This window comes from Aquila chrysaetos, chromosome 1 (assembly GCF_900496995.4).
Source record: "Aquila chrysaetos chrysaetos chromosome 1, bAquChr1.4, whole genome shotgun sequence".
In the NCBI taxonomy this organism is placed as follows: domain Eukaryota; kingdom Metazoa; phylum Chordata; class Aves; order Accipitriformes; family Accipitridae; genus Aquila; species Aquila chrysaetos.
Window position 1 is genome coordinate 9148779 of NC_044004.1, and position 27482 is coordinate 9176260.

The window sequence follows — 27482 nt, forward strand, 5'->3', positions numbered from 1 at the left end:
AGGGTGACTGCAAGCCTCACCTGCAGCTTCACTCCCAGAGAGTGGGAAGGGGCAGCAGTCTTTACTCATGCATGGCAGAGCATTTTCTGGACTTCTCGAAGCAAAGCCTCCTTTGGAGGGCTTCAGCTGATGCTGGCTGTAGTAGAATGGCTTCTCAGAGCTTCTTGGCTTTTGCTGCACTTGGGTTGTCCCATCTTGTTCTAGCTTGGCTTTATTCCTCTGCTTTGCTCTGGACCTGCCTTGGCTTTCGTCTCCAGTGCAACCTCCATTCCCCCTTCCAGTCTGGCATTGCCCTCTCTCTAGGCCCAGGGATTTGTCAGTGAACCCCTGGCCCCCCATCCTGATGGGTCTGTATGTAGTCACTGCAAGTGTGGGCGGTGGGGCTGATACTCCTCAGGTCAGCAGTCCCTTTAGATCCAACTGGCAGCACTGCAGGAGCAATGAGTGGCAATTCAGTTTACCATGGAGTGAGTGAACATGGTGCTGAGCAACACTGGTATCTCATTCCCTGTCCAGGGGAGACATTGTGGGGAAAGGCTTCTTTTTAGCTGGGAAGCCAACATTCCCATTGCAGAACTTGGAGGAGGTCCCAGAACAGTTCAGGTGGTGAAAACTGCTCCCAAAGATAAGTTAATCTGTGGACTGTCCACCAGGATGCTGTAATCTCATCAGTTTGTTATAGGTGTGGACAGGAACCCGGCCATAGTCAGCTGCTGTTTTAGCCAGGTGTTGAGTAATAAGATGTTCTGGCACAACTGGAAACACATGTAGATCTTGATGAATTTTTCCCTTGGTGTCTGCACAGACGCTGGCTTGAACAAAAGAAAATCTGACCATGTGGAAGTATTTTCCTTCAGTGATTTTGCTACGCCTCTACCATCTGATTCGCATCGCCAGAACTGGGGTAGTGAAACACAGGACGTAACAGCTGTTGCCCCACGAGAAAGCAGCCAGGAGGGGGATAGATGGGGAAAGGGGAATAACTTTCTTATTCTCTTCCTCAGAATCTGAAAAATTAAAGATTCCTTTCAGTCTGCAGAAGATCCATTAGAATTAGGAATTTCCTAGCGGAAATTGCTGTATGGTCCTTTAAAGCCCACCTTACCTATTTTCCTTTAGTTGAATGACTGTTCCTGTATTACCTCTTGTTCAAAACCACCAAAATAGCAAGAGAGCAGAAGACAGCTAATATGCAACCAGTTCTAAAAAAGGATTGGCAGGGAGGTCTCGGAATTGCACCAAGCAACCAGAATATCTGTTCTGGGCAAGTGAACAGAAACTTTTGAAGGATTTGAATATGTAAACTCAGGTTTAATATGACACAGTGACAAGAGTCAAGACCATTTTTATAAAGCAAAAGAATACAGCAGAGCCAGATAAAGTGCTGACAAAAGCAGCTAGGATAATCCAAATTAACATACAGACTAGGGGTCTTCGGTCTAGGCAAGAGATGACTGAAGGAGATGATAGAAGTTTATAAAACTATCAGTGACCAGAAAATGAGTGTTTGCTGTCCCTTCCCAAACAAGAAGTGGGGTGCACTGAACAAAACCAGCTGGAGGCAGGATCAGAGCGAATAAGAAGATGATGCTCTTGACCTACTGTGTGTTTCAGTTGTGGAAGTCCTCATCGCAGGATGTTGCTGATGCCAAAAATTTACATGGGTTTAAAAAGCAGCTGTTCAGACTCGTGCCTGAAAATCCTATTGCAAACTGTTAAATATAAAGACACCCTGAACCACAAGTTGTTGCAAGTTAACACTGTTGTAGGAAGACATTGTAGTTGACATGGTTTTATATTTTTCCCTACACATTTCTTATTGGTCAGTGCCAATGACGAGATACTGGCCTCAGAAGGACCTTTGGTGTGATCTGGTGCAGTTGTTCTTATGTGTAGAAATGAGCCTCTTCCCAAATTCATAAAGCAAACCTCCCTGTACTCCAGAGAGCCACTCCTTTTTATCCCTTAGAAACACACACTTTTAGAAAGTCTTGAAGTTCTTGGTTTCCCCATTGCCGAGGACAGGGCACCATTAAGTAGGCCAGTGGTCCTGCTTCTGCAGCCCAGTACATTGCAGAGACCACACCAAAGGGAGGAGTAAAGGCTCCTTTTTGAAGGGAAAGAAATGGTACTGCGAAACATTTGCCTACTGCCAGGAAGGAGCTATATAATTACTCAGATATTAGGGTCGCCTACATAGTGTACAAGCCCAATGCTGTCTAGCTTTCACTCCTTGCCCTGTGGCCTTTCCTCTGCTCCTGTCTTGGCTTTTTGCTCAAGCCACTGTCCTAGTTACCCTTAGTGCTGACCATTGGATATGCAGATCATCTCTCCTGTGCCATAAAGAAATCTTGCAGCAATGCACTCGTGAGTAACAAACACTTGAGCACGTGAAAAATGTCTTAAAGTGATTGTATGTTGCTGTGGTCATGCTGCTGAGCTGGGAAATCTCTTCCAGACTTACATGGTCCTATGTCTTTGATGGCTCTGGCACTGTTTTGCCTCTTGTCCCTCTTCATCTACACATACAGTATTTTCTCTGCCCTCTGAAAGCCTGACACTTTTAACATGAAAAATGGGAAGTGTTAGTACAAACAGGCTTTCTCTTCCCATCGTACTTAAAACTGCTGCTGTGCCTCCTACAAGAAGTGCATTTTTTCTCCTCAAAATCCAAAGGTCCCTGTTAAATCCAAACTGTTGTTTCATGTGTATTTAATAGGGCCATCAAAATGTGCACACATCCTTCTCACTATACACCTTGTCCTGTTTTATTCCCTGTACTACATTATGTGGTTGTCTCCTGCTTTGTGACTGCACTGAAAGCTGTCTGGGGCAAAGAAGTTGTCAATGGCACTGGTAGGTGGCCATCACACCTTCAGGTTTTGTGAACTTATTAAATAAAAATCACAGTGTAAAATATGCTGACCTGTTGCTCTAGTTTCAAGCATAGTATTTGTTTTTATGCATTGTTTTGCAGTTTAATCTCCATGTAGATACTCTTTAACGTTCTAACTCGGCTTGCTGTTCTGTCTGAAACTTTGTAGACAGAGGTGGTATTTGCAAGGCCTGTAAGCTCCCAAATTTTAAAAAGTGGCTTAAAACATAAGAAAAAGAGTTCCAGGCATGGATGCCATGAGAAAGGAAATGCAAATATCTACATATATTCTATTTCTTACATTGGTCTGCCTACACTTTTCTTTCCTGATAGTCAAGGCTGTCATCATTTGATTTCTGCTCTGAACCACGCACTTGCTGAAAACCTGCTAACATATCAGCTTGTCTTCATTAGCTGCGAGCGCCTTTTGCAGTTTAAATCAGAGTAAGTGATACTGCACTTTTCTGGTCATTTAAGTGACAAAACTATAGCTTGTTCTCTTTGTCAATAGAGTCTGAAAATGGAGCAGGACTGGCAACTCTCTCATTATTCTTTATATAGCTTCCCTCTTCTTTGAGAGTCCAAATCAACTGAAAAGACTGCTGACTGGTGATGCAAGTTAGACCATTCCATAGGGTAAGCAGGATGCAGGTTTCAAGGGAGGCCAGTGTTCAAGTTCTTGTTTTGGGGTTGGGGGATCTGAATATTCTGTGTGTGTGCATTAATAGCTGCACTTAACACTTAATGTTCATGCTCAGGCAAACAGAATGGCAGCCTCAGTCCTGAGTTACATATAATTGTTAAATGTTTTCTAAGCATAGGTGCTATTTTCTTTTTTTTTTTTTTTTAAGATTAGAACTTTATTTTTACCCTATTCCTTTATTTTATTCCTGAACTCCATAAAATATTTGTCTATGCAAAAGCCAGTAGGTACCACTGACAGAGAAATGAAGGAATCGCATCACTGGGACTTTTTTGCTCTGTGAAGTGTCAGTTGTTGCATTACAGCAGTTAGGGTCTTGTGTTAATTGTTAGGGAAAGTAGAGACAAAACACAGCTTCTGTTTAGTTTAAGTGCGAAGAACATTTATTGCATGACATTTTGATGTGCATAAAGATATTTATCTAAGGGGCTTTTCTACAAAATAGAAAGTGTAGGAGCTTTTCTGTATAACAGAATTATGTCTAGTCCAAATTAATGGAAAGATCTGCTAACATAAAGTACATTTTAATGTCAAATCTCGACTAACTTTTGAGCAAACCAGTGTTCATTTAGGCAAACAATACTGACAAAATCTGTCATTTTGTGTGGCTTCTGCACTGAGCCTCATGAAACTTAGCATTTTCCTTTGCATAAATCCCAACAGACCTTAAAGTTCCCGGTGATACCAGATTTAGTGAGGTTATATCTATTCAGCTCTCAACCACAACCTAAAGAGATGACCATGGTTTCATTCTGAAACCTTTCAGTTTATTATAGGGGCTGGGGAGAGACAGAGACTTTGGGACCAAAATCAAAGTTACCAGCATTTGTGAATGCTTATAGTTAAGGCTTTCACTGGAGGCCATCTTTAGTGCTCTAAGTTGGCTTTCAAAGCGCTAGGCATTGTGGGTTATTTCTCTTCCCCAGTTAAAGAGCAGAACTTCATCCATGCAGTAAGTTTGATACACATGATTTCTTGCCTAAGCAGCTCTTGCATTCATCCTGGACTATATATACACTGTAATAAAGCATCCAGCTTGTGAAAAGTATCTGGTTTCAGCCAACAGCACTGAATATAACTAATGCACAATTCAGTCTTGCATTGAAGTGGAAACTGAACAATGTTTAAATGCATTTTGACAGCTGGTATATTGCACATTTAAAGTATGGTTTGTTTTACATACAATGTAAAATTAAACTGTATTTTACCCATGGAAGGTTGAACCACGTCCTAGAAGTCAATAGCTTTTCTAAAATAAAACAAGATCTCCCTGCCTCCACTTTCTGTATGCACATACAGGCTGTGCAGAGAAGAACTGCTTGTGCCTTTTGTTACTCTGGTTTTGGTAGCCACAGAATAATGTGCCCAAATCCCAGCAATTAAAAAAACCAACCAACAGGTTCTTCCTGAACATCAACTGCTCTCAGAACACATGAATTCAGAACGGATTTGTCATGGTTTAAGCCCAGCCAACCACGAAGCACCACCAGACTGCTCGCTCACTCCTCCCCCCTCCCCGGTGGGATGCGGAGGAGAAAATATAATGAAAAGCTGGTGGGTCGAGACAAGGACAGGGAGCGGTCACTCACCAGTTATGGTCACGGGCACAAAAAAGACTCAACTTGGGGAAAAAACAAAATAAATTTAATTTACTACCAATCAAATCAAAGCAAGGACAATGGGAAGTAAAACCAAATCTTAAAACACCTTCCTCTCACCCTTCCCTCCTTCCCGGCTCAACTCCACTCCCGGTTCTCTCTACCCTCTCTCCTCCAGCAGCACAGGGGGACAGGGAATGGGGGTTGGGGTCAGTTCATCACATGTTGTCTCTGCTGCTCCTTCCTCCTCAGGGGCAGGACTCCTCACTCTTCCCCTGCTCTAGCGTGGGGTCCCTCCCACGGGAGACAGTCCTCCAGGAACTTCTCCAACGTGGGTTCTTCCCACGGGCTGCACTTCTTCACAAACTGCTCCAGCGTGGGTCCCTTCCCTGGGCTGCAGTCCTTCAGGCACAGACTGCTCCAGCGTGGGTCCCCCGCGGGGTCACAAGTCCTGCCAGAAAACCTGCTCCAGCGTGGGCTCCTCTCTCCACGGGGCCACAGGTCCTGCCAGGAGCCTGCTCCAGCGTGGGCTTCCCACGGGGTCACAGCCTCCTTCGGGCATCCCCCTGCTCCGGCATGGGGTCCTCCCCGGGCTGCAGGTGGAGATCTGCTCCACCGTGGAACTCCGTGGGCTGTGGGGGGACAGCCTGCTGCCTCACCAGGGGCTGCAGGGGCATCCCCTTCTCCCCCGCTCCTCCTCCCCCTCCTTCTTCACTGACCTTGCTGTCTGCAGAGGGGTTTCTCTTACATCCCACTCCTGTCTCCGCTGCAGGTTTCCCCTTCTTAAATACATTATCCCAGAGGTGCTACCACCATTGCTGATGGGCTCGGCCTTGGCCAGAGGTGGGTCCGACTTGGAGCCGGGGAAGCTTCTAGCAGCTTCTCACAGGAGCCACCCCTGCAGCCTCTCCCCCACTACCAAAACCCACCACACAAACCCAAAACAGAATTTTTACACAGAATTCTCTTGCAAGTAAAAAATGACATGCTTCTATCCTCCTAGACAGGGATAAGACTGGCAGCAGCAAGGCAAATAGCTCAGCTTCACTGTCAGTGGCATTCAGGTTGAGAGTACCCAAACAGTACACAACCCTTGCCTATCCTGTAAATTTACCCCATGTCCAGCACAGTAATCGGTTGCTGGTTTTCCAGCAGTCCAATGCAAACCTCAGATATAAACCAGGGAAACTGGTATTTTGCCAGTGGTTCTTACTTTTTCTTGGAAGCAAAAGCCTGAACGGACCTTCATTTCACAATAGCTTGACAGCAGCCCCTCCTGTGTAGCAGGAAGCATTCTAGGCTCTAGAAGGTGTTCAAAGATGCTTGTCACACTTGGCTTCAGTTGATTTTTGGAGAACTGATCAAGCCTGGGTGCTTTCCCACATCTTACACTGTGGTGAAAGAGGCCTCTTGGAGTTGACTAGTTCCTGTATTAAAGGATCTTGGTGCTAAGTTTCTATCATACTCCCTATTTGCAGCCACATCCCTGTTTTGCAGTGTTGTGTGGACTTTGTTGGGACAGCTGCAGTGTCTCGAAGCCTCATAGTCTGACCAAGGTTCAGCTTGTGGTTGGATTCTTGAAGGGTTTTCCAGGAAGCTCCAAGATGAGGAACTTGTCAAGCAATGATGCCAAGAACAAAATTGTCATTTCATGAGGGAGATTTTTTTCCCCACCAAACCTCTGGCTTAGTGTTTAAAGAAGGTACTGAGCCATCGAGCAAAGGTGAATCATTATCTCATGGCATGAGGGACAAGATAAGTATAGGGTGCTTTAATTTTCAGTCCTTCTCAGGGCCTGAGATGGCTGCCAGAAAAAAAGACAATACTATTTATTCTGTTTATAGGCTGAAACATCTACAGTGCACCAGCCTCTCACCTCTCAATTCATCTTCAAGTCTGTGAAATAATTATTTAAAGGAGGATTAAGAAGCTGTGGGCCCTGGTAGCTGCCCTGCACCCAGCCAAATATCTCTGAATCCCTTTATCAGTGACTGTCCTGGTTTCGGTAGAGCATGGGACTCTTAATCCCAGGATCGTGGGCTCGAGCCCCACGTTGGGCCCACTGGGTGGTGGGGGAGTGAGTGAGCGGCTGCGTGGGGCTTAGTTGCTGGCTGGGGTTAAACCACGACAGTGACCCATCCCCAAATGGGAATGTTCTCTAGCCATCATACTTGCTTAGACCAGAAAAACATTGCCTTTGCCCTGATAACTGAGGAAGGAGAAATAGTCTGACTTTCAGACGCTGCAGAAGGGCAATGCATTTCTCCCAGTGGTGTCTGTGTTTCTGCCGGAATTACAACACAGAGAGCTGGGAAGTCACTGCCTGGGAAGCAAAATGATTCTCGTAATCATAGAATCACGAAAAACAGGAAGGGAAATGTATCCATAGTAAATCACCCAGTCCATCCCTTGTCTTTATGCAGGGCCAACTATCCCAATGCCATTCCCAAATGCATCTGAGTGCCCTCCCTATTATTAAGAAGTTTTCCAGGGGCTTTGGTGGTGCATCCTTGATGCAATTTAAACCTCTGGTTATTTCTGCTGCTGTTGGTGTCTCTGCTAGTTCCTAATATTGCAGTGACCAAACCAGACGCAGTACTACAGCTCAGACCTTCTGCTGAAGGCAGTCTAAGCTCTTGCACTGTTTTTTATATCCCAGTATAATTGCATTTTTTTGGCATTGACAGAATATTGTAGACTGATTTCAGCTTGTGACTCCCTAGCTCCACTGTAGAAGTGCCACTTAACTTGCTGTTCCTCATTCTAAATATGAGCCGTTGATTATTCCTGATGAAGTGTAGCACCTTGTTCTCATTCTTATAAAATTTTATTCTGTTTTTAGACCCTTTTTTCAACTTGTCTGTATGATTTAGAATTCCAGTCCTCTCCCTCAGCATTGCTTATAACCTCCAGGCTGGTGTTACATCTTAAGTAGCCACTTTGCTTATTCATTATCCAGCTGACTAATGAAATGCTGAATAACCCTTGAACTAAGTGAGTCTCTGCAGACCCAATGTGATATCTTTCCATGGTGACAGTGACCCATTGCTAACTCTCAGCAGTGACCCAGACAGTTTTGCTGGCCTTAGAGCAGTTTCCTTATTTTTCTTCTGACAATGCTGTGTAACACAGCATCAGAAATCTTCCTGAAGTTGATTAAATTTGGCTTTCCCTACCTGCAAGACCTGTTACCATGTCACAGAAGGAAACTACACTAGTTTGACTTGATTCTTGACAAATACTTCTTATTTGCAATTCCAGTTCTTAGTTCCAAATGCTTACAAACTGTCGGTGGGATTATTACTTCTAAAACATTCTCAGGGATTGATGGTAAACTGGTTTGTGTGTCATTTTCCAGTTTCTCTTCCTGCTTTTAAAGATAGTCACAGCATTTACCCTTTTCCGTGGCTGGTATAACTCACATCTTCCCTGAGCTCTCAGCAATAATTGCTGGTGGTTGTTGCTTTAGTTTCTTCTTTAAATGTCCTGAGGTAGGTCTAGTGATAGCCGTGAGTAAAAAGAGTGCTCTAGGCAGACTGAAACACAGAAAAATGACCTGGCACAAACCTACAAGCATACATAAGCAAAGCAAATTTCTGCTTAATGTTCTTACCTAAAACATGTTCACTGGTATTAGTTGTGTTAGCCTCCTGCTCACTAGTTCACCTTATTTTGGTTGGTAGATAAAATAGATGCTAAGCCCTGTATCACTTTCTAGGCATCAACCTGATTAACTTCCCCCTTCTGCTGAATAGAGAACAAACTCCTCATTTGGTTTTTGTCTTCCTTACTTTCCATGTGTTTAAAGAATGCTTTCTTGCTATTCTTCATGTTTCTCACTATTTCCATCTGGTTTTGCTTCTTGCCCTTTCTGGAGTTGTGCCTGTATTCTCTTGCCACTCTATTATTCAAGTAATAGTAACCAGACACAGATTCTTCTGTCTCTGTGCTTTCTTCTTCTGTTTGAGTGCAACAAAGGGCTTATGGCCATGTTAACAGGCAATGATTTAGCACTTCATATTAGACTGGGATTAACCACTGTATTTGCCATGTGTACCCATGACTACAATAATGGAGTTCTAAAATTAGAACCTTTGCCAGCACCTTCCTTTTATGCACACATATTTAACCCAGGCCTTTAACGTTAGTGATTTTAACTAGGTGTATTCATTTTCTTCCTCCACTGCAAAGATGTAACTTTCAATACCTGTAACACTTAGGCATCAAGAAGAGATTTTCTGAGGGAGCTACCAGATGTTTATCCTCACTAATCATCTTCCCAATAAATGTCTGGATGTTTCTGATTATTTTGGAGGAAAGTCTTCTTTTGTTAGCAAATGGTAATTAGGTATGGATTCTCTGTAGAAAAAGATAACGAAGTATAAATATTTCCAACAGCCCTCTGGGATTCACTACAACATTCTTCAGACAGCAAATGGACTCCTATGAATCTCTTGGAATTTTCTCATCCTTCAAAGTAAATTAAGTACTGGTATCCCTTAGTCATAGCGGTAGGCAATAGTGAATGTAATAGCAAAGCAAGTCATGCAAGTGCTTTCACGCTTCTCTCTTCCTCAGCTTTGCTGGAGGTATAGAACAACACAGATTTCTGGAACTTTTCCATGCGGACTGGCTTCTGTTCCCTGTGAATTGAGAACTGCATCTTGGACCACATGGTTCTGTTAGCAAGAGAAGTTGGGAACTTTTTTCATGCTTCTTAAAGACCATGGCATTTGACACAAAAACTGGCCTGAGTCTGCAAGTGCAATGTCTGATTGTTTTATGGTGGCACCAAGCAATGAAAAAAAAGGACATTATTTTAAGCTTAGTAGTGTGCTGTAACACAGAAATAACACCTTCCACTCCATTAGATGGTGGATAGTGCTTTACTGCAGATCCCTTCCACTGCCACAAGTGGGAGCAAGTTCAATGGTGTTGTACTGTCTAGATGGCAGTAGTCCAATTCAGCAAAAACTCCTTCTGTGGTGCTATCACAGTGTTAAGTCTGGATAGTGGGTGGTTGAGCAGTCAGAAACCAAGACAAAGACAGTCCATCCTCTCACAGAGAAGCTTTATTGGATGCACATAAACTATGCAAAACTTTGCTGTGATATATAGACCCTAATAACAAGATATCACAAGACCATGTGCAGGCATCCTTGGAGTCTTAGCATCCTGGGAACGACATATTTCAGGACCTTCAGGTTCTCTGTATTCCAAGTTTTCCCAAGTTCTCTGCTCTGATCCCCTTTTATAATTTCCACAGTTGTTTAAGATGGCTAACACCTCTGCTTACTTCTGTGGTTGCCCTTCCTCCCTGAGATGTCAAATTCCTTTCCTTACCTCGCTGTGAGCTGTACTGCTTGTTCTACCTACCTACTGAAAAGACCAAGCAATTATGAAAAAGATTACAAAATAGTTACAATTTTAGAAAAGACTCTATTTAGATACTTTGAAAAAATATTAGAACAAACAGTGCTTTACACCTTATAGAAGTTTATTGCATCTGTAGGCAATTCCTTTCTGTCCTTTTCTTGAAGCTCATGGATGATATGGCCGTGGGACCATAATGAGGGTATGCGCAAGAAACACATATGCCAGGGTGAATGGAAGTGTAAGGTTTGGATTTTGTGCCAGAATTTCCATTTGGTGTTATTTAAAACTGCAGATCAGGGCTAGACTATGTGACCAGCCCTAGATGAGTGTATAGGCAAACTGTACAATGTTTTTCCATTACATCCTGGCTCTTATGGAGCTGCTCCTTTAACAGGCATCTGAGGCCTGTGAAGAGACAAACAATGTTAAACTGGGCCATCTCACACAACCTCACTTCAGGCATCCAACTTCAGAGCTTGGATTAGGAGTCTCAGCTTCTCATAAAGTCAGTGGAGCCATTTTGGTGCACACGTGTGCCCTGACTCACCTGAGACATTCAGTTGGGCCTTCCATGCAAGGGAAGTTGAGTTTCAGTTGCACTTTGGGCTAAAAATTTGCCTAATGTGTCATTCTGGTAGGAATTGCTTCCACAACTCTGGGCTGCCCCTCTGCAACGTGCTCTCTTGCATGCACAAGGCAATTCTACTTTGCCAGAAAGTGGTCAAGAGCCTGGAGTCCTTCGAGATGACTTTTAAACTAACCTCGTCCAAAAGCATAAGCATTGAAATGAGGGATATAAGAGGTAATTCTGAGGAAGCCACAGGAACAAGTAAAATAGAAGCAGAGTACATTGCTGGTGACAGTCCCTAGGGCTGAAGAAAGCCAGGGATTAATCGTGTCTTAGCCCAGGAAGGCTGACACCTCCACAGCCTGGCAGGTTAGTTATTCTGTACAGACCAGGAAGGCTGGAGCCTGCTCCCTGGTGAGAGGAGGTAGTGTCCTCCTGTGAGAGAAGGAAAAAGCCATGAATTGAACAGATACATTGCAAGATGAGTCTTTAACCATGGTCTATGGCAACCAGGTGTTGACAGCATCTCTCTCTCTTTTCCAAAAGGTATTACCTCCACTTTCTGAATGCTTGATTTCACCCAGGTACTTATGGAGATCCCCTATCCAGGAGGGCTCATGCTTGAGCTTTGTCAGGACACAGCCTATTACCAAAATCCCAGATCAAGAGTTGAGCTTGAAGGAAGCATCCTTAAACTTCTGCAGTGCGTAGGTTTTGTCTGGGCTGTTATCATGGTTACCTAGTGTGATGCTGTGCAGGATCCATATTCCTGGGTGGTTCATGTGCCGATGTTGCTGTTGTCCACAAGGCTTCGTTTTCAGTGGAGTTAAAGGAAGCCCATAGTGGAGTCTTCCCCAGAGTGCAGGGTGCTATCAACACGCCCTGCATCTTTATTTTTCCAAGCAAACTTCTGAGTTTTCATCTCATTTGAAACCTCCGGGAACAAAATCTCACTTTAAGTGAGTTACACATGAAGCAAGGGATGGGAGCTGCATATTTCAGCACAGCCCCTTTGGGAATAAAAGCAACAAACACAAAAATTGCCAAAGACCCTCTTACGTGGGTGGCAGCAGCCAGTGTTCCCCAAGGAGAGGACGTGGCCTTCGAGGAGCAGAGACAGGGGAGGAGTACAGCACTGACCATCCACCACATTGTGGTCCCTTTAAATCTTCTTCTCCACTTGGCAGCTCCAATTTTTCAGTGTTGCTATAGCAAATCTCCATGGCAATGACCCTAATCAGGGAAGGGGGGATGCAGAGGGGACGCATGCTCAGAGTGGCTGCTGGAGCCTCGCCTGCTCGCTACAGCTGCTCCAAGGGTCTGGCACACAGGCGAAGAGAAAGATCAGGTACTTGGCAAACTGGTCCTTGGGGTGCATCGCAAGCCCGTGGCGTGTCGCTGCAGTGATGTGTGCATGTGGGTTTGCGTCTGCATGCGGGTCTGTGCTTATCACGCCCGGTCCACTTCTTTGTGGGCAGCGTGCTGGGAACAAACTGCTGATTTTCTTTATTTCTCCTCGTTTCAGGCAGGGAAGATAGCTTGAATTATTGATGAGAGTAATGGCGTTGCCGTCTGTCTGGAGGGTGATGCGTGTGGCCATCCCGTTCATCTCGGTGGTTGGCCTGCTAAGCGTGAGGCTTGTGGGGGCCAGCCAGGACTCTGGGAGTGTCATTCCTGCAGAAAGTACGTACCTGCCGTGTGCACTCATGCCCTCCTGCTGCACCGCGTCCCGCTTGCTTTCCTCCACTTAACCCACAGCAGCCACACAGACCTTAAGCTCCAGGGGAACGCTGCATTGCCTTATTAGCGAGGGAGTAATGATGAATTTGTAACATGTCAGCAAAGCACATGAAAACAACGCTTATAAAAACAGCGAGCAAGCAAAGGATTAGTAGTTATTTAGGAAAAAATGCTAACTGCATATTGTAATTTTCACTGAAGCTGGTTTTAAAGCTCTTTGATTGTAGGTCTTTCAGATCTGCTTCTCGAGAGTTTCGTTTCCAGATTTGCCACAATACATATGATGTCCTTGCTAGTCTGGATATTGTTAGAAGGAAATTTCTGTTTATTTCTGCTAGGGCATTACATTTTGCTTATTTTAGTATTTAGCTGGAACAACAGTTCAAGTTCAACTTTCTTGTAACTACTACAGATTGACACAGGGGAAGTTGACCCAAACAGTGTATTTGTAAAGCACATATAGATTTCTGAAATCCTGCTGCTATTCTGCAAAGCTAAAAAATAAATAAACATGACAGACTGGCTTGAGCACACCATGGAGCTGGGAGCTCTTGAATTTGGATCACAGCTCCTCTGTCATTCTGAGCAAGTCTCTAGCTGAACTGTCTCAGCTCCAAAATGAGGCAATAGTTCAGATATTAGGGGACGGAGTCAATGTTCTCAGGGTTTTTGGTGACAGCAGGTGGGAAGTAGCCACTCATTAGAAACTTAAAATATCCTCTGGGAGAAAAAAAAAAGAAGGTAATTGCATACAAACCAATCTCTACTTCTTAGTCATGCTTACTTTGTATCACAGGTATCTTTTTATATAACTGCTAAAATATTTAATACAAGACCTGATTTGTCACTGCATTTTATTCTCCTATAATTCCATTACTAGTTTTCAAATACACCTATGTGTTTTTGTCTCTACAGGACTTACATCTTGAATTCCCTTCTTTTTCCATTCTCTTCTTTTTTAATTAATGCTAAGTTTTGGTCTGTTCTAAAACAGACCTCATCTCTATTTTGTGTGTTTGTTTTCTAGGCATTAATTAATTTTAATAAGTTTTGTGACAAGTAGTTAATTTTGTCTCCTCAAGGAGAAAATCATGCTTGAAGAATAAATTATATGTGCCCTTTGTGTGTCTATGTTAGCAGAGGCGAGTCAACATATTTTGAGGAAGAAGTATATAGTGGTTCTTTGTTCCACTTGTGTAGTGGAAACTCCCATTTTATCTGTAGAACAAAACCTTGGCCAGGGTCTCTGACCCCAGTCTCAAGGAGTTATCTTTCTGATATGTTCTGGCCAGGCTACTGAAGTCCCCTGAAGAGCCCAAGGAAGATTCAATGTCTTCTCTTGTCTTACTCCTCCATGTGAGAGTGAGGAATGAAGGGCAGGTCAGAGTGTTTCTGTGGCCAGTGTTTCTGCAGAGACATGCTGCTCTGTCTGGAGTAATGGAGGCTGGTAGCATTGCTACGAATGCATAATGGTATTTATGTCTGAGGCCAAGCCAGGAGGAAAACTCTCAGCTGATCATGAACAGTAAATTGTTTCACGCTGCTGCAGGGACAGAGTTTTAAAGCAACAAGGAACTCGAGATGCTCCTAATCAGCCTCTTGTCCAGAGAGTGCTGCATAGCTGCTAAGTGCTCCAGGTACTTTCCTTTGCCCATCAGGGCTCTTCCTGATAGTTAACCTGTCGAGCTCCTCCCTTAGGACACTGTGGATGATAAAAGTTTGCATGGGATTGCAGAACTGATTGGGTAAACTCAAGGAAAAAAGTCTTAGAAAGGGCTGTTAGATACAGCAGCAGTTCTTCTGGCTCAGGAGCTGCCTCAGCATATTCCTGAGGCCTGGGAGGGTCTTTGGGGACACATCCCTTCATACTTGCCCTGTTCTTATGCTCTTTCACAGGCATCCACTGCTGGCCATGAAGGTCACGTCTATAACCAGTGCCCATGGATGTTCCTGTCATGGGGACGTGACTGTACTAGTAACCTGCTAGGGTGGTCCCTGGAACACTTTTGTCCATGACAGGAGGCCAGTTGCCTATCTGGAAGACAGAGTTTACTGTTCCAGAGATAAGCTGTCTCATGCCAGCTACTCTCAAAGCTTGGGAATGCTTCTAGACACATTTAATGTACTACAAGAGATGTAGCTCATGGGAGACAGGACACTAGGTCAGGCAGACCTTTGATGTGATCTAGTACAGACATTCCTGGATCTTTCCCTGCTTGATGTCAGCTCCACTGACTATTTCTCATCAAGGAGTTCATCTTCCTGGGCACTGACCCATTCTGGGGGCAGTGCTACTGCAGCACGTGCGCACACCTTCCCTGTTGCTGGCACTTAAGTCCATACTGTCAGCCCAGGTAAACTGGTGGTTGTAGGATCCTGAGTGGCCCAGCGAGAAAAAGGGGGCTCTAGCACACGTTCTTGACAGGGATATACGATGTACATGGACCATACTAAGTGTCCTTCTGCAGGGCAGACCAGCGTGATGCTTGATGCTTTTCTCTGTTCCCAGGTGTGTGACATGGGGCTGGGAACATGCCTTTAGCAGGAACAATCCCTCACAGACCACACAGCAGTACAGCCTCTCTCCCACGTGGTGGGAGATGTGTCCCTCCGGCAGCAGGAGAGGGGCAGCAACGCTCTCGTGCAAGTGTGGGAGGTGAGGAGTCACAGGAGAGAAGTAGGAGAGCGAGTCAGAGTTCTTAGCTTTACAGAGACATCCTGCCCTGTGTGTGGCACCGATATCTGGCTGGGGTACCATCACCTGCTCTCCACTTGGCATACTTTCTGCCAGTCAGAGCGCCAGGCCCAGCTTTTTATGAATAATGCTAATTAGCAGTGATTAATCATGTCCTTATACTTTATACACAGCACTTTGCATATGCAAAAGACTGTTCAAGTATGGAGTGGCATTACTAATGTTTGCGGATTATTTTCTTTAAAGTTCAGTGTAATCCACTAAAAAAAATTAAGTAATTTCCCCAACCTCCCATTGCATTCATAGCACGTATCACCCACTGTGAAAGCTGAAATGTGGAATTTGAAGAACAGAAGCTGGTCAGTCTGTTTTCATTAGCCAAGGTGCATGAAATACAAAGAGTAAACGCCATGTGCATGTGAGGGAAAGTAAATTAGACTTCCACAGTGCTTTCAGTTCCAGTTTTTCACCAAGAAGAAGCCAAGAAACATATTTTAAGCTCTCCTCCCCCACTCCTTCCCAAACACACAAAGACACATACAGTCTTCATGCTGACAGGACCCATTTAAAGAATTATAGCTGACTCTTGATAATTCTCATTATGTTAATCCACAAACCTGTTAAGTCTCCCTATGAATGATAGTCTGTTCCCAGCTGTCAGCAAGGAATTAATAGCACTCTGCTGTGCTTTGCTATGATGTGACTTAAGGTTTGGTTTCATGATTGCTTTAAGCTGATGTAAGCTTATGCTGCCCCTGCCCTTCTCCTCCCCATAACCTGGCCTCCTGTCCTTGCCCTATTTCTGGCCCCAGAACTTGGGCATTCAGGATCTGATCTGGAGAAAAAAAAATCAGTGATCCACCTGACTGAGCAACTGCATGGTCACTCCTGGTGTGAGCAAGGGAAGGTGAGGGAACACATAGCCAGGGACAGAAAGCAGGGTGGGATTGCTCCTATTGGCAACAGCACGTATTTAGATTTGTTTAAAACCTTTGTGAAAACAGACCCTTAGACATCATTATGTTGGGGAAATGTCCACGGGCATCCTACTGAAAATATTGTGAGCATGAAGAGAGATTAAGTCCAGCTAGATAAACCAGCTTACCAGCCCAGTTCTTCAGTCCGGAAAGGAGACACCAAGGCAGGGAGTGATGGAAAGCAGCAAAGTCGTAAGTGGGACAAAGATGGTGAATATTTCATAACCCTCTCTTCCACTGCAAAAATTAGAGGTAGGACATGAAAGCAGCAGATGTTACCTTCAGAGGAGACAAGAATGGTATTCTGTTCACTCACTGAAGAGCTGAGCTGTGGAACTCATTGCCATAGGATACTCTAGATGCCAAAAGTTTACATGGATTCAGGAAGCAACAGGGCAAATTAACGTGAGAAAAATTCATGGAGGGCTTATCAGATGTAGAGACACCAGCCAGACTCAGGCTATGCTCCAGCCTCTTGGTAGGCTAGAAGAACATTGCTAGAGGCTTATTCTTGCATATTCCTTAAGTATCTGCTCTTGGCTACTGCGAGAGTCTGGCTGGTATAATAGTTTAAAAACCCGGTTAAAGTCAGGACTTGGGCAGCTCTGCTGGTAAAAGTCCAACTGTGGCTATAGGCTTTCCAGGTAGTGGGGTATTGCCCCTATTTTATTTGCATTCAAGTTGCTCTGTGCTAGTGCAAGATGCTTGACGGAGAGATCAGCACTGCCCTAGTTCAGTCCCCAAAGTGCTGAACAGATGTGTGCTCTGCAGGGCTGCGTGGGTGGAAAAGTTTATAGCCAGTCACCTCCCCAGCCATTTGTCACCTCCTCCCAGATACAGCTGTCCTCTCATCTGCCACTGGTGCTGCTTCAGTGAGTCCTCTCTGTGCCACTGTAAGTCAAAATGATGCATCCCATCCCGGGATATAGCTGGTTGGAGGAATCCCATGAGCTCTCCCACTGCCAGTGCTGCAGGACTGCTAGCTGCCAGCAGGCAGGGCTGCTAACCTGACCCAGAGACAGCTGTGCCTGGAGAAGGACCCTCCGCCAAGGAGGACAGCCCAGGAAACTAGATTAGAGAGTGAATACCCCATTATGTGGCGAAACTGGCTGCTTCTGCACTGTGGCTTTGAAGAGTACTGCCAGCTCTGTGCCAGACAAGCTAGGAGCTTCGCACGTGCTGATCCAGGACACGCAGAGCTGCACAGGCAGGTGTCCTCAGTGCCACCACCACTTCCCTGCAGAAGCTGCTTTGATGCCAGGGCACCTGCTTTCATGGAGGTGGCAGAAGTGAAATAACCACTTGGCACGGTTGTGCCGTAGCGCTAGTACCTTCCCGTCCACACAGGAGGGCTTGGCTGCCGTAAATACCAGTGAATGATCCCACACAGCCATGGCCTTCATGAAGGCCTGGGAAGACTTCCTGGGTGGCAGACAGTGACTGACTACGGAATTCATGGCTGTCCTCAAAGACGCTTCCTCCACACTGCCAGAGCAGGAGATTCATTTATGCCAGAGCACATTCATTTATAACCTGAAGCTGGTTTTCTCTCTATCAAGTTCTGATTTTGAGAACACTTTAGTGACAAGCACTTCAGGGTATGCAGCACTTCACTGAGGTGGAGCCAGGGCAGGTGCTTTCCCAGAAGACCACAGCAAGGAGAGGGAGCAGGCCACGGCACCAAGTGAATGATGGATTTGCTGACAGCAGACTGAGGGTGCAGGTTCTTTCTAAGGGCTCTGCTCCATGATCTGAAGTGAAAACAATTAAATTACTGAAATACTGAAAACAGGAGGGGGTTGAGTATCTTTAAGATGTGCTCAAAACCATCCTGTCGCTACTCCTCTCAGGCCTGGAGAGAGAGTCTTCGAGAGTCTTCATGAGTTATGCTGTTCTTACAGAGGTGGGGACTTTGCATCTCCCCACATCCCTGGAATTAAATCCCTGGCTTGATCCCTGGGTTTCCCTGAGATGTCAGCTGCATGGAGAGGAGATGGAGGAGGATGGGTCGGAGGGAAACACCTCCTGAACAGGTCAAAGTCCCTAAGAGGCTTGCTGGGGACCGAGAAGCACTCTGGCTGCTCCCTTCCATCAGGCCCAACTCAGAAGTCCACGTTGGCAGCAGGGTGCCAAGCACAGGGTGCTGCAGTGCTGCACAGCAGGTCCCTGGCTCCAGGCAGCTCCCCAGCTATCTATCTCAGCAGCAGCTTTGCACCCTCTTTGCTTTGTCAGAGCAGCACAAGTGGCTGCCTGTGGACAAGGATTTCAGCACCCCCCGCTACATGGGGGCTCTGTGATCAAAGTAAAACGCCCTCTCTCCCCATTCCCCCTGCATCTCCTCCAGTATCTGCAATTTCTTCCGAAAACCCACACTTTGTTAACTCTGTGACTGAATGAAAGGGCCTGAGATTAGTGTAAGGTGAATCCTGGCAGAGCAGAAATGCCCAGGTCCACAAGTGAGCCATTTTAGTTGTTGTCAAGTCCCTTCCTCCTCCTCTTCTCTGCCTTTTCCTTGCCCTGCCCCTCTCTGTGCACACACTGGCACCAGCTGCAGAGCCAGTGGGATGCTTTGCATTCCTGGCAGAGAAAAAATACAGCAGCAGGTGAAAGGAAGCAAATACAGATCTGGCACTGTCCCTTGCCAAGCTGCTCTGTAAGAGCTCCTGTAAAAACAGACCTGCCTGTCTGATTCCTGAACCACTGCAAACTGCTATTTTCAGTGTATCATTTGAGAATTAACCCATGTCTGAGAAGTTTTGAGGTTTTCCATTTTAAGGGGAGGGGCTGGGGGCTGAAGGCACACAGCCCCAGGCAGAATCAAGCATACACAGCAAAATGCTCTTGTGTTTTTGCTGGTCCTTACACGTTTGCACAAGGGTAGATACAGCCCTGTCCACAGGCAGCCCTAACTTTGTACATATGCAAGTGTGGGTGCCTGGTAAAATGTTTTTTTTTTCCTGGCGTTGCAAGGTCTCTGAGTAGTCCCTCTCTGCACTGCCACACTCCAAATTTCATGCTGTGACAGTGATGTCTTCTTCTGTACCTTTTTCCAGGTCGTCCCTGTGTTGACTGCCATGCGTTTGAGTTCATGCAGAGGGCGTTGCAGGATTTAAAGAAGACAGCGTATAATCTAGACACGCGGGTATGTGTTTCTATAGAAATGCTTTTACTTAGCCTTTATCTCCAAGTGGCCAGGTCTGCCTGTCTGTGTACAGCAGACATGACATCTCTGCTGACTCAATTCCATTTCAGCAAATAGGATTTTACCAAGTACAGATTATTTTTCACAGACTGGAGAGGTTCATTAAAGATCATCTAGTCAGACTTCTTGCATAACAGGCTGAAGAATTACCCCAGACAGTCCGTGCATCAAATAGAGAAGGAAAGAAGATGTATGAAGGGAGAGAAGAACAAGAAAAATTATTTACTCTTTATCTCACAACACTGCTTCTGAGCTATGGGCTGATTGTTCAGCAAGCAGCAGCAGAAAGTGAACTGGAGAGCAAGAAGGTGGCAGGCAGGGCTGGCAGGGGAAAGGGAAGCACATATATTCCTTGCTCATGGATCGATACTCCATGAAAAAGGGGGAAGGAAATTTCTCGGGTAGTTATCACAGCACACAGGGCATTTTGCAACTTCACATGCTGGTCTTGTGCTGCAGAGGTGCTAATGAACAAAAAATAAGGGTGTGTTAAATGCCCTGATTTTAACAATGCATACGTATGTAGGTTCATAAATACACACAAACACTAACTGGGTAGGACTTATCACAGCGGTTCCCATGCTGCCTGAAGTTTGCAAGGGGCAGGAGGTCTCTCACCTCTAATAAAGGCCCCCCATGTATGTCTTGTCCTACCTCTCCTTCCCTAACAACTCCATTAACACTGGAAACATGACAGTAAAGCAACTTGTGGGGAGTGCAACCAGTTCACAGCCACATCACCCAGTTCCTTTAGGTGTCCGCCCAGTGCCTGTGGCCAGTGCTGTCTCTGCTGGCAGGTGAGAAGGGCTCCTTGTTCCTCCAAAGTCATGCTCTGCTCAAATTGTCATTCACAGCAGAGTCAGCCAGAGAGATTTAAATCAGTTATGTGTCTCAAACTATAAGACAGAAGGGCAATTACATTGCTTTGCCTTTGGTTTCTTGTGACCTTGGGCAATCATGTAGGACCCCACACAATAAGGCTGGAGTGACTTTAGCTTTCTTGAGCTATCAATAGCGAACTGATTAGGGCAGAGCTCTGAGTGCAGTACATTGCAAAAGGGTTACATTGCAAAAGTTTCCCATGCACTGGCGTAATACTAAATAACTGTTAAGTGTCAGACTGTGAATAGATGGGCTTTACGTCCAGCAGCTGTGCTGGGCTGTTCTGGTGCATAGTGGGGTTTCACCTGTTTGGATTAGGTTCAGCTGAAGTGTTTTGTACCTACACATGACACTGGAAGACCATGTGCAATCGCAGCTGTGTTGGTTCTTATACTGTCACCAGGCTTTACATGGGAAGTTAAAGGAGGTCCTAAATTTCTGGCTAAGCTGCACTGGGAAGATTTTTTTTGAATGCAATAGAGGCAGTACAATTCCTTAATCCCACTTACAGAGATATTCAGATGTATCTGTGTTGGCTATTCTATTTGAAGAGTGGAGTGAGAATACAACCCATCAAAGAGCAATGCTGTCTTGTAAGAGGTGAGGCAGAATATAAAGGGAGAAGCTGGTCCCAGAGCGCTGCAAGATAAGCTTCTGTTTCTGTGAGGACCTGGACAGGCCTGTGATGCCAAGGCAGTGATTCAGACAGCTCTCAGTATTACAGAACAAGGGGCATAGGAACAGTGCATCACCAAAACAAACGTAACCAGTTATCTGGAACATCACTCACCCTTTGACAACTCTTAGAGTTGAATTCTACTAGTAAAGAAAGGGTATGTTACTGTCCATCTTTTCCAGCCTTTGGATTGAGACTCCAAAGGCCTTTCTGGAAGAGATGCTTTAGTTAAATACAAATTATTGAATGATGCAGAGATACTAAAGTGAAATGCAGTGGCCAGGGCCCTACAAATGGCACAATGTGGCCTTCTGTTCTCTGAAAGATACAGCCTCTGTATCCCTACTCAACCGCTGGTGCTTGGCTCATGCTGACCAACTATAGTTTCTCAAGTTTTACAGACAGTTAACTTCGTTCAACAGCTCCTGAGTCTTGAAAGTCGTTGTTATAAGGGCAAGCCCCGTGCTAGACTGTTCCTACCAGGGACTTTCTAAGCCAATGCCAACAGGGCCGCAATTAATTTTTGTAATTGATGCTTCTCTTTCATAGTCTTTCAGTTTACAGTCGAATGCTCCCAGAGCAGCTCTTCCTGCCTGTAAATAGTCATGAGTGACGCCTAGGCAGGGTTTGTGGTACAGTGACAGCTTGTTGGCATTACAGTGAAATCCAGTAAGCCTGTTTGATGTTAAGATGATTCTATGATTTCTACTGGGCTCTCAACAATGAGAGCATTCACTCATCCAAGATTTCATTGTACAAGCTAGGAGCAGTGTTTAATAACGCCTGCCATTGCACTAAGCCGATAAGTGAAAGCAGACAAGGGAAGTGAACAAGTCCTCTTTAATGCAAAGGTGGATGTCAAAAGTTTGAGGTGAAAAGGATAGAGTGCTGTGGAGGGGAGGGAAAAGCAGTTCTGAAACAGCCTCTCCCTGCAAAATCTTGCAGTCTGAGAACAAGAAATGAGTAGTACAGAGTGGGAACTGCTGGGGGACAGAGGTGCTGCTGGCCAAGCAAGGCAGAGCAGGTCCCCAGGTAGAAGTGCCCAGCTACTCCTTTGGAAACTGTGAGTCTTTGTAAATTAGCCCTTTGCTGTTTCTAATTTGTTGGAAGGTATCATGTCAGAGGAACACCAGCAGGCTGAAGACCTTGTTGTTTCACAGAGCTTTGAGACAATTTGTTAACAAGTGGTTTTCAACCTTTAATGGTTTTTTCCAGTGCAGACGGGAAGCTTGGTAACTTTTATTTCCCCTCAAGAAACTCTTCAGTCAGTCTACAAACTGCATAAGGGACCACAGACCACAGGGTGAAAACCACAAGATATGCTCAGGAAGAATTTTTTCTTCAGTCACAATTGCACTTGCTAATGTGAGTTGCTTGAACTAACAGTTTTATTTTTCATCTTGCAAGAGTCTCAGCTTCTGAAATGATGGTGCCATTTGAGAAAGTCAGCCTTTGTTTCTCAAAAAGTGAGTCTAGGACCCACAAATTAAGTGATTTGATCATAACTACATAGATGATACTTAAATATCTTTGAGGATCTGAAGTTAATTTTTTTTCCTGGATACAGAGAAAAAAAGCTTGGAAATGCTTTTCCACTAAGGCACTCCAAAAAACAAGAGCAAGTAATTTTAAATGATGTGTACAGAGGATGGTTTTTAAGCTTTTGATGGAGTTCTGGGGGCACGGCTCCAAATGGTGTTGATAATAAGGCAACTGTCAGTAAATCAACTCAGGTTAAAATAGGAGCCACAAACTCAGGTCTAGGTCTGCCATGAAAGATTATGTGTTTCAGACAACAAGGTTAGACTGACAGCTGGATTAAACACAGAGTTATTCTAGAGAAACAGCAGTGTAACTGAGAGCACAACTGGCTCCTCAGCACATGCTATCTGGTGCAATTAAATTATACAGTACTGAAGACATCGTCAACAGGAAGCCATCAATCACTGCAAAGGAATTAAGAGCAGTGCTGTTGAAAGTGGAATTTTTCTCAGCATTTATAAAGGACACTTTAATAATTTTGACAGCCTTCTCCCTAGAAGTTAACTGTGAAAATGAAACATTTTAACTATAAAAATACTCTCCATGCATCTTTGTTCTGAATATACTTATTGCATCACTTTTTCTGGATGAAAACCAGCACTAATAACTATGATTTTTCACTCAGCAAAGCACCTTGGCTACAGCTGTGTGGAGGGATTAGGTCTAATCAATTATATACTTTTTTAAACTGATATATTCAGTTCTTTGATTTCATGTTTTTTTGCAGACAGAAACCCTCCTCCTGAGAGCAGAAAAGAGATGCCTGTGTGATTGCTTTCATGCGATACACTGAAATGAGCACTGGGATTCGGCCAATGGACATTTATTCATTTTTAAAATGCTGTTCAATAAATTACAGGAAGATACAGAGTGCAAGTTGTGCCATGATGCAAGGAAAAGAATTTTTTTCTGAACAGGTACAGTTCAGATCATTTTTTGCTTTGATGTGTTTTATCATTACTGTATGTGATATTGCATCTGCTGAAATGTCAACAGAAGAAACAGTGCCAAAGTCTAGCTTATGGGTTTTATGCAAGGACAGCATCTCACTTTTCTTCTATTTCAAGCCAAAAATTGTCCTCGGACTCTCAGGCCAAGCCCTCAGCACATGTGAATTGGCATAGATCTGTGAAAGTCAGTGGAGTTGAATTCTTTAATATATTTATGGTAGGATGTATCCCTAACATGAAAAGGAAGCTGCTTTGCAATGATGTATAGCTAAACATTTACAAACAAGCAGTCATGGCTTTATGTAGAAATTAGTAGTTGTCACTGACTGCTTGGCAGTCCAAGGAAGGTATTTGTTTCCAATTGTATCAATAGTCCAGTGCACAGCAAACACAGTAATCTGTATCACAATTTAAATTTCTTCAGAGCCACACAGTAGCTGTGATCTTTTTGGAGAGATTTATTAAGTACCTAATGTGATCAGTAACATTTGTAATCACATGAATACTGCCTGGCAATTGAACTGATTGCGTCTGCCAAAATCTTGTGGAGAAGTGTCTTTCATTAAGCAAATCACATACTGGATTGAACCACTCAAACTGGCCTCTACAGAGAGTTTTGGCAGAGAGCCTACAAAACGCCTACGTGCCCAGGAGTCTGCTGCAAACTGTATTTTGAGAAATATTTAAGTTCTTCCATAATGGGCCATAGCTCTTGCATGGACTTTAAACTCCATAGCCGTGGGTTACAGTGCTGATACTATTAATATTCCTGCTGCAGTCAGTGTGAGGCAAGAGAGAACAAAACAATTTAGGCAGTGTAGTAGTAGTAGTAGACAAGATTGCACCTTGTTACTCTTTGAAAAAGAATAGCAAATCCTTTCTCATAGTTTTCATTTTTTTCCTTCGTTTTGGGGAGGAGAGCAGAAAATGGCCCCAGTGGAAAGTTCTTGTAGATAACAATAGATTTTTCATAGGGCTTAAAATATCATCCCCAAAGTATAATTAATAGATTTGTGTATCAGCTAGGGCATCTATGTACAGGCTAGAAACTTTTATACAAACAAGAGTATGGGAGCAGTATCAACAGCAGTGGTTTTCAAAGTAATTTTACCAATTCTTATTAATATGTCTGTCTTCCCATAAGTGGCTCATATTTTGCTGTCAGACTGCTCAGTAAGTTATGATGGTAGTTGTCTGTATGTTTCTAAACTGCTTCTCTCCCATTTCATCTACCACATTAGGCACAGGGAAATAGGGAACTGTGACCCACTGCCAACTTACTATTTTGTGTGCAGTCATACTCAATAACACAAAGGAGTGTATTACCATATGCTCTGCCAAAGTTGTTTGAAAGGCATGTGGTTCTCAGAAAGGAAAAGCTTCCTTGCACCTGCATTTCAAGTAGGAAATTTGCTTTGTCCTTTGTAGTATTCTAGAAAAACCCTTTATATGTCATTAGGACCTAGTTTGTATAAAAGCGAAGCAGCATGACACAGCAACACATTGCTTCTAGTAGCATTACACTCCACTGTAGCACTGGTACCTGATGGATGGGAAGCAATAGAGGTTTTTATCATAGACTATATTTTATTTTACAGATAAAACAATAAGTTTAACACAACTCCTTTGCAAAATACCAACCTTAGGTTACTTTACTCCCACTTAGATTTGAACCAAAGTAATGCACACATTTTGAGTTAGCTTTTTGCAGGAGATGGAGTTCCAGCACTGAACATGTGAATTTTCCAGCACAGCTCACCTTTTCAGGGGGCAGCATGTCTATGGTTTTGAATTGCTGTTGTGCATGCTTATTCTGCTGGTACCTTAAGAATCTTGCAAAGTCCTGTCAGCAAGCACTGTTTTTTTGGCTGTGTTTGTTTTTATTTAGAAAAATGGTTGCTCACAGTTGACTTTCGATATATGCAGCTTGTTACAATAAAAAGGTGGAATGAATGACAAGTGGATGTTCTGTGACTCCCAAAGGGATCAGAGTGACACTGCATCTTTATGGTTGTGAGGGCAGTGATTATTCTGTATGTATTCCTCTTTATCTACAATACAATACAATAAAAGGGCAAGATGTATTATAGTATTTGGTGTGCTTTGTTACTGATTTGAAAAATGATAGTGCTTATGTATTAATAAATATCTGGTCTTTAATTAGGTGGAAAATCCACAGAGAAAAAAATGCTATTTTGAATAAAAAAATAAAGAAATCTTGTATTTGGGCTAAATTTATGAATGTATTCCTATCTGCTGAAGTATAAAATTGAACTCACTCTTTTTTGAAATTAAAACTACTGCAATGATTTTTGTGAGCTTTTTTAAGGACCCTGTACTCTGTACTTAGTTGTTGTGATAAAGCTTCTTATGATTGCTGGATGGCATGAAGAAAGAAAATTCAGCTAGATAGTTTTAATTTATTACTGCTCATGAAGTTAATTTAAATTCAGAACCCCCTTGAGTCTCCACTTACTAGAAGAAACTGTGTATTTTACAAAATAATTTAATTGCAGGAGGCCTTAAAGCAGAAAGTCTGTTTTCCCACACAACACTTCCAGCACTGTTTTGCTGTGGAGCCAAGGCAGTTCTCATGACCTTTTGAAACCAAGCTGTGTCTTCTTTTGGTGCAGTGCTGCTGCAGGTAACCCTGGGCACATGGCATTTGTACACAAGGTGGAGTGCAAGTGGTAGGCTGTAAAGATGCACAGCCAAGTTCTTCCTATAAGAGAAATGGTATAATCATGTTAGCATGGTGCTGTTGCTGGGTAGGCAAGGTGATGGATAAACCCTGGTAATGACCTCCACATCTCCAGAGCTTCTCATACCTGAGCTAATGCCTCATTTGGGTGTAATTCGGTGTGTATTCTAAGTCAGTAATTTTGAGCTGAGTCTCAGGACAACTCTCTGAAGACACGTCTCTGGATTTCACTCTGAAAAATGGGAATACAATTTATCTTGCTTGTAATGAATATTCCTGCTAGGTAGCATCAAAGCTAAGTAGTATTATTGCTAGCTGAATCTGGCTAGTGTATAGGCTGGTGTTCCTTGCCCACATTTTTGTGTGGAATACTCTGAAAGCCCCATGGAATACTCTCTCCAGATGGACATCTCATATTCAGAAATCAGTTATTTCTTTGTACCCAGAACTAGGCTGTAGGTAACTCCTGGGTGACCTGAGCATCCAGTATACATTACCCATTTTCTAAGCAATAGTTATAAAGTGTGTAGGCAGTTCCCTTAAGAGTAGCCATGTGGTTTCTGTGCCCCCTCCTTCACCTGTCCCAGGCTGGTTGGTACCCAGAGACAAGACCTCCTCCTGTAGCAGTGGGACTTGTGGAGGGAGCTGATGCTGGCCATTTGTTTGCTACCAGAAGACAGATCTCACCCTGCTGAGAGAAAGCACTTGCTGTGCTGAAGGAGGCTAACAGGAATTCCAGTTTGGTTCAAAGGTAATTTAAAAGAAGAAAGGCTCTGAGGCTGTTTGTTGTGCCTTTCCCAAGGCAGAGAAGCACAGAGGATGTTTTTTCTTTGGAAATGGCACAAGGCAGAAAGTTTGCCTTTGCCTCTCTTGGCAGACAGGAAAGAGACCCCCTTGCCTAAAACAATGAACTGCTTAGTCCTTCCCTGGCCAGGACTCAGGGAGTGAGAGAAAAGGGGAGCAAGTGTGGAGGGGGAAAGATACCTGCCTTCTGCAG

The 27482-nt window shown here is 44.1% G+C and overlaps 1 protein-coding gene across 1 annotated transcript; it reads left to right on the plus strand.

Annotated features, from left to right (window-relative positions):
• Window positions 1-11296: 11296 nt before the first annotated feature.
• Window positions 11297-25876, plus strand: C1H4orf48 (chromosome 1 C4orf48 homolog). The gene is given in 5 exon segments (XM_030017439.2): window positions 11297-11354; window positions 12291-12468; window positions 12646-12803; window positions 19586-19674; window positions 23562-25876. Coding segments are annotated over 5 exon segments (549 nt in total). The 3' UTR covers window positions 23628-25876.
• The last annotated feature ends 1606 nt before the right edge of the window (window positions 25877-27482 follow it).